The 5342-nt window shown below is 47.4% G+C and overlaps 3 protein-coding genes across 3 annotated transcripts in view; all 3 read left to right on the top strand.

Annotated features, from left to right (window-relative positions):
• The window catches only part of LOC137614750 (mucin-2-like), a 22455-nt gene extending 21387 nt beyond the window's left edge, over positions 1–1068 (top strand). Inside the window, exons 7-8 of the mRNA XM_068344422.1 lie at positions 1–329; positions 573–1068. The exon at positions 1–329 is cut by the window's left edge and continues 1483 nt beyond it. Coding sequence (XP_068200523.1) covers positions 1–329; positions 573–1068 — 825 coding nt within the window. The remainder of the gene's footprint in view (positions 330–572) is intronic.
• LOC137614740 (uncharacterized) lies at positions 1065–3007 on the top strand. The gene is made up of 2 exons (XM_068344415.1): positions 1065–1127; positions 1283–3007. The coding sequence occupies exons 1-2, from the start codon at positions 1065–1067 to the stop codon at positions 3005–3007; spliced, it is 1788 nt and encodes a 595-aa protein (XP_068200516.1).
• Positions 3004–3936, top strand: LOC137614729 (zonadhesin-like). Its single transcript, XM_068344405.1, has one exon. It carries the CDS (start codon positions 3004–3006, stop codon positions 3934–3936), a length of 933 nt encoding a protein of 310 aa, XP_068200506.1.
• Positions 3937–5342: the final 1406 nt, after the last annotated feature.

Below are 5342 nucleotides of genomic sequence, written 5' to 3'. Positions count from 1 at the left end.
AAACTCACAAGGCCAACATCAAAGCAGCACATCCCTCTCGTCAAACTCATAAGCCCCCCTTCAAAGCAGCATATCCCTCTCATCAAAATCAAAAGCCCCCCGTCAATGCAGCACATCCCTCTCGTCAAACTCATAAGCCCCCCATCAAAGCTGCACATCCCTCTTGTCAAACTCACAAGTCCCCATCAAAGCAGCACATCCCTCTCGTCATACTTAAAAGCCCCCATCAAAGCAGCATATCCCTCTCGTCAAACTCACAAGCCCTCCATCAAAGCAGCATATCCCTTCTTCATACTCACAAGCCCCCATCAAAGCAACACCTCACTCTCGTCAAACTCACAAGGCCACCATCAAAGCAGCATGTCCCTTCTTCATGCTCACAAGCCCCCCCCCCCCCTCCAGAGCAACACATCCCTCTCGTCAAACTCACAAGGCCAACATCAAAGCAGCACATCCCTCTCGTCAAACTCATAAGCCCCCCTTCAAAGCAGCATATCCCTCTCATCAAAATCAAAAGCCCACCGTCAATGCAGCACATCCCTCTCGTCAAACTCATAAGCCCCCCATCAAAGCTGCACATCCCTCTTGTCAAACTCACAAGTCCCCATCAAAGCAGCACATCACTCTCGTCATACTTACAAGCCCCCCTCAAAGCAGCATATCCCTCTCGTCAAACTCACAAGCCCTCCATCAAAGCAGCATATCCCTTCTTCATACTCACAAGCCCCCATCAAAGCAGCACATCCCTCTCCTCAAACTCACAAGCCCCCATCAAAGCACTACATCCCTCTTGTCAAACTCACAAGCCCCACATCAAAGCGGCACATCCCTCTCGTCAAACTCACAAGACCACCATCAAAGGAGCACATCCCTCTCGTCAAACTCAGAAGCCCCCCATCAAAGCAGCACATCCCTCTCGTCAAACTCACAAGCCCCCCATCAAAGCAGCACATCCCTCTCGTTAAACTCACAAGACCACCATCAAAGCAGCACATCCCTCTCGTCAAACTCACAAGACCACCATCAAAGCAGCACATCCCTCTCGTCAAGCTCACAAGGCCCCCATGAAAGCTGCACATCCCTCTCGTCAAACTCACAAGCCCCCATCAAAGCGGCACACCCCTTTCGTTAAACTCACAAGCCCCCATCAAAGCAGCATATCTCTCTCGTCAAACTCACAAGCCCCCCCATCAAAGCAGCATATCCCTCTTGTCAAACTCACAAGCCCCCATGAAAGCTGCACACCCCTCTCGTGAAACTCACAAGCCCCCCATCAAAGCAGCACATCCCTCTCGTCAAACTCACAATCCCCACCATCAAAGCAGCATATCCCTCTCGTCAAATTCATATGCCCCCCATCGAAGCAGCACATCCCTCTCGTCAAACTCACAAGCCCCCCATCAAAGCGGCACACCCCTCTCGTCAAACTCACAAGTCCCCATCAAAGCAGTACATTCCTCTCGTCAAACTTACAAGCCCCCATAAGAGCAGCACATCCCTCTCGTCAAGCTTACAAGCCCCCCATCAAAGTAGCACATCCCTTTTTCATACTCAAAAGCCCCCATCAAAGCAACAAATCTCTCTCGTCAAGCTCACAAGGCCACCATCAAAGCAGTACATCCCTCTCGTCAAACTCACAAGCCTCCCATCAAAGCAACACATCCCTCTCGTCAAACTCACAAGACCACCATCAAAGCACCACATCCCTCTTGTCAAACTCACAAGCCCCTCATCAAAGCAGTTCATCCCTCTCGTCAAACTCACAAGCCCCCCCCCCATCAAAGCAGCAAATCCCTCTCGTCAAACTCACAAGCCCCCATCAAAGCAGCACACCCCTCTCGTCAAACTCACAAGCCCCCATCAAAGCAGCACATCCCTCTTGTCAAACTCACAAGCTCCCCCCCCATCAAAGCAGCACATCCCTCTTGTCAAACTCACAAGCCCCCCATCAAAGGAACACATCCCTCTTGTCAAACTCACAAGCGCCCCCATCAAAGCAGCACATCCCTCTCGTCAAACTCACAAGCCCCCCCATCAAAGCAGCACATCCCTCTCGTCAAACTCACAAGCCCCCCATGAAGCAGCACATCCCTCTCGTCAAACTCACAAGCCCCCATCAAAGCGGCACATCCCTCTCGTCAAACTCACAAGCCCCCATCAAAGCAGCACATCCCTCTTGTCAAACTCACAGACCCCCCATCAAAGCAGCACATCCCTCTCGTCAAACTCACAAACCCCCATCAAAGCTGCACACCCTTCTCGTCAAACTCACAATCCCCCCATCAAAGCAGCACATCCCTCGCGTCAAACTCACAAGCTCCCCCCCCATCAAAGCAGCACATCCCTCTCGTCAAACTCACAAGCCCCCCATCAAAGGAACACATCCCTCTTGTCAAACTCACAAGCGCCCCCATCAAAGCAGCACATCCCTCTCGTCAAACTCATAAGCCCCCCCATCAAAGCAGCATATCCCTCTCGCCAAACTCACAAGCCCCCCATGAAGCAGCACATCCCTCTCGTCAAACTCACAAGCCCCCCATCAAAGCGGCACATCCCTCTCGTCAAACTCACAAACCCCCATCAAAGCAGCACATCCCTCTCGTCAAACTCACAGGCCCCCCCATCAAAGCAGCACATCCCTCTCGTTAAACTCACAAGCCCCCATCAAAGCTGCACACCCTTCTCGTCAAACTCACAATCCCCCCATCAAAGCAGCACATCCCCCTCGTCAAACTCACAAGCCCCCATCAAAGCTGCACACCCTTCTCGTCAAATTCACAAGCCCCCATCAAAGCAGTACATCCCTCTCGTCAAACTCACAAGCTCACCCCCCATCAAAGCAGCACATCCCTGTCGTCAAACTCACAAGCCCCCCATCAAAGGAACATATCCCTCTTGTCAAACTCACAAGCGCCCCCATCAAAGCAGCGCAACCCTCTCGTCAAACTCACAAGCCCCCCCATCAAAGCAGCATATCCCTCTCGTCAAACTCACAAGCCCCCCATGAAGCAGCACATCCCTCTCGTCAAACTCACAAGCCCCCATCAAAGCGGCACATCCCTCTCGTCAAACTCACAAGCCCCCATCAAAGCAGCACATCCCTCTCGTCAAACTCACAGGCCCCCCCATCAAAGCAGCACATCCCTCTCGTCAAACTCACAAGCCCTTATCAAAGCTGCACACCCTTCTCGTCAAACTCACAATCCCTTATCAAAGCTGCACACCCTTCTCGTCAAACTCACAATCCCCCCATCAAAGCAGCACATCCCTCGCGTCAAACTCACAAGCTCCCTCCCCATCAAAGCAGCATATCCCTCTCGTCAAACTCACAAGCCCCCCATCAAAGGAACACATCCCTCTTGTCAAACTCACAAGCCCCCCATAAAGCAGCACATCCCTCTCGTCAAACTCACAAGCCCCCATCAAAGCGGCACATCCCTCTCGTCAAACTCACAGGCCTCCCCATCAAAGCAGCACATCCCTCTCGTCAAACTCACAAGCCCCCATCAAAGCTGCACACCCTTCTCGTCAAACTCACAATCCCCCCATCAAAGCAGCACATCGCTCGTGTCAAACTCACAAGCCCCCATCAAAGCAGCACATCCCTCTCGTCAAACTCACAAGCCCCCCCCCCCCCCATCAAAGCAGCACATCCCTCTCGTCAAACTCACAAGCCCCCATCAAAGCTGCACACCCCTCTCGTCAAACTCACAATCCCCCCCATCAAAGCAGCACATTCCTCTCGTCAAACTCACAAGCCCCCATCAAAGCGGCACACCCTTTCGTCAAACTCACAAGCCCCCATCAAAGCGGCACACCCCTCTCGTCAAACTCACAAGCCCCCCATCAGAGCAGCACATCCTTTTTGTCAAACATACAAGCCCCCTATCAAAGCAGCACACACTGCACACACTTCCTTATCACCGACGCTTGTAAGTCACCGCTAAGTCCCCAATATTTCGTACTCTGTAAGCTTTCCTCCTCAATGTTCTCGGCAAATAGGATTGTATCAACAACGACGGGCTGAAATATGCGTATATCCTGGAACACAACCCATCAGGGCAGGTTATCCTCTTCCACATGCATGTATGTTTCACTGAAGAGATATGTAAAGCACGTGCAGCAAGCCACACTCATACAAATAAAGACGAATACACTACCTACGCTTCTTCTACAAGTCAATTAATAAGAAGCTGCTATATCATCTATATCATCTATTTGTGAGCCAATATAAACCTTATTGACAAATACCCCTAGATATACACATCCAAATTTCACCTTTATATGACCCATTTATGAGGCCTGTAAATGTCTGTGTTGTGGCTACTTGAACAATGTTAGTTGTACGAGAGCAGTATTTGTATCAATTTCTCCCACACTCTCGTTACCTGTTCATAAAGATTGATATGTCCGAGATATCATGTACACTGTTTAATATATCACCAACAATGTTTAGGTAAATAGGGATAATGGAAGAATATAAGCATAGACTGATATAGTGCATGAAAAAAAGAATTGTGAAAAGAGAAAAGAATATATAGTTTTTTGATAGCTATGAAGCCTTTTCCCTGTAAAAATTGGATCGACATAACTTGATTTTCCAATATCATTGTTACACCATTTTATGAAAAAAATCTAGATTCATTCTCATTTTTTTTTAAGTGTTGATATATTGTGCAGGAGATGCAATATATATGAAACATATTGATTTCTTTTTCATAGTGCAAATACCTGGACCGTGACCCCTTCAAAATATACTTTGTGAAAAATATACGGAAAATATTTTATCCCATTTTACACGTCATAATTTGTCGTTGTCCAAATATACGAAAATAGAATTTTGTCTTATTTTTTATTTCAAATTATAGTGGGCATAATATTTTCAAATGTCATTGTATGAAAAACTGGAAATTTCTTAATCATCAACTCAGCAAGATTAAATTGCTCTTAGAATGAGTAGTTTTCATAATTTTGAAATACTTGTCCATGAAATTATATTATGACGTTGACTATCTTTCTCCAGGATAAATTAATCTTTAAGGCCGTTTGGATCATTTTAAAGAGTATTATGAAAAGATAAATTCTGTTATAGAATACAATTATGGTGGAATGTAAAAACACAAACCTTACACCTTTGAACCGATCATAGTGACATCACCTGCACTTATAATCCTATATATAATTAACTTATGATATGGGTCATACTCTTCTAGTTCTCGAGCGCAAACTCTCCTTGCCAAGTTTCTTGAGCAGGATGAGTTGTACTGTGCTAGCAGTATTTTTAGATTTATATCAGAAGCAGGTCATCTGTAAGCTATTTAACTTATAAAAGGACTTCTTCG

This window comes from Palaemon carinicauda, chromosome 2 (genome assembly GCF_036898095.1).
Source record: "Palaemon carinicauda isolate YSFRI2023 chromosome 2, ASM3689809v2, whole genome shotgun sequence".
NCBI classification, from domain to species: Eukaryota; Metazoa; Arthropoda; class Malacostraca; order Decapoda; family Palaemonidae; genus Palaemon; species Palaemon carinicauda.
Note: the sequence above shows the minus strand (reverse complement) of the source record. Positions and strands in the feature narration are given on the sequence as shown.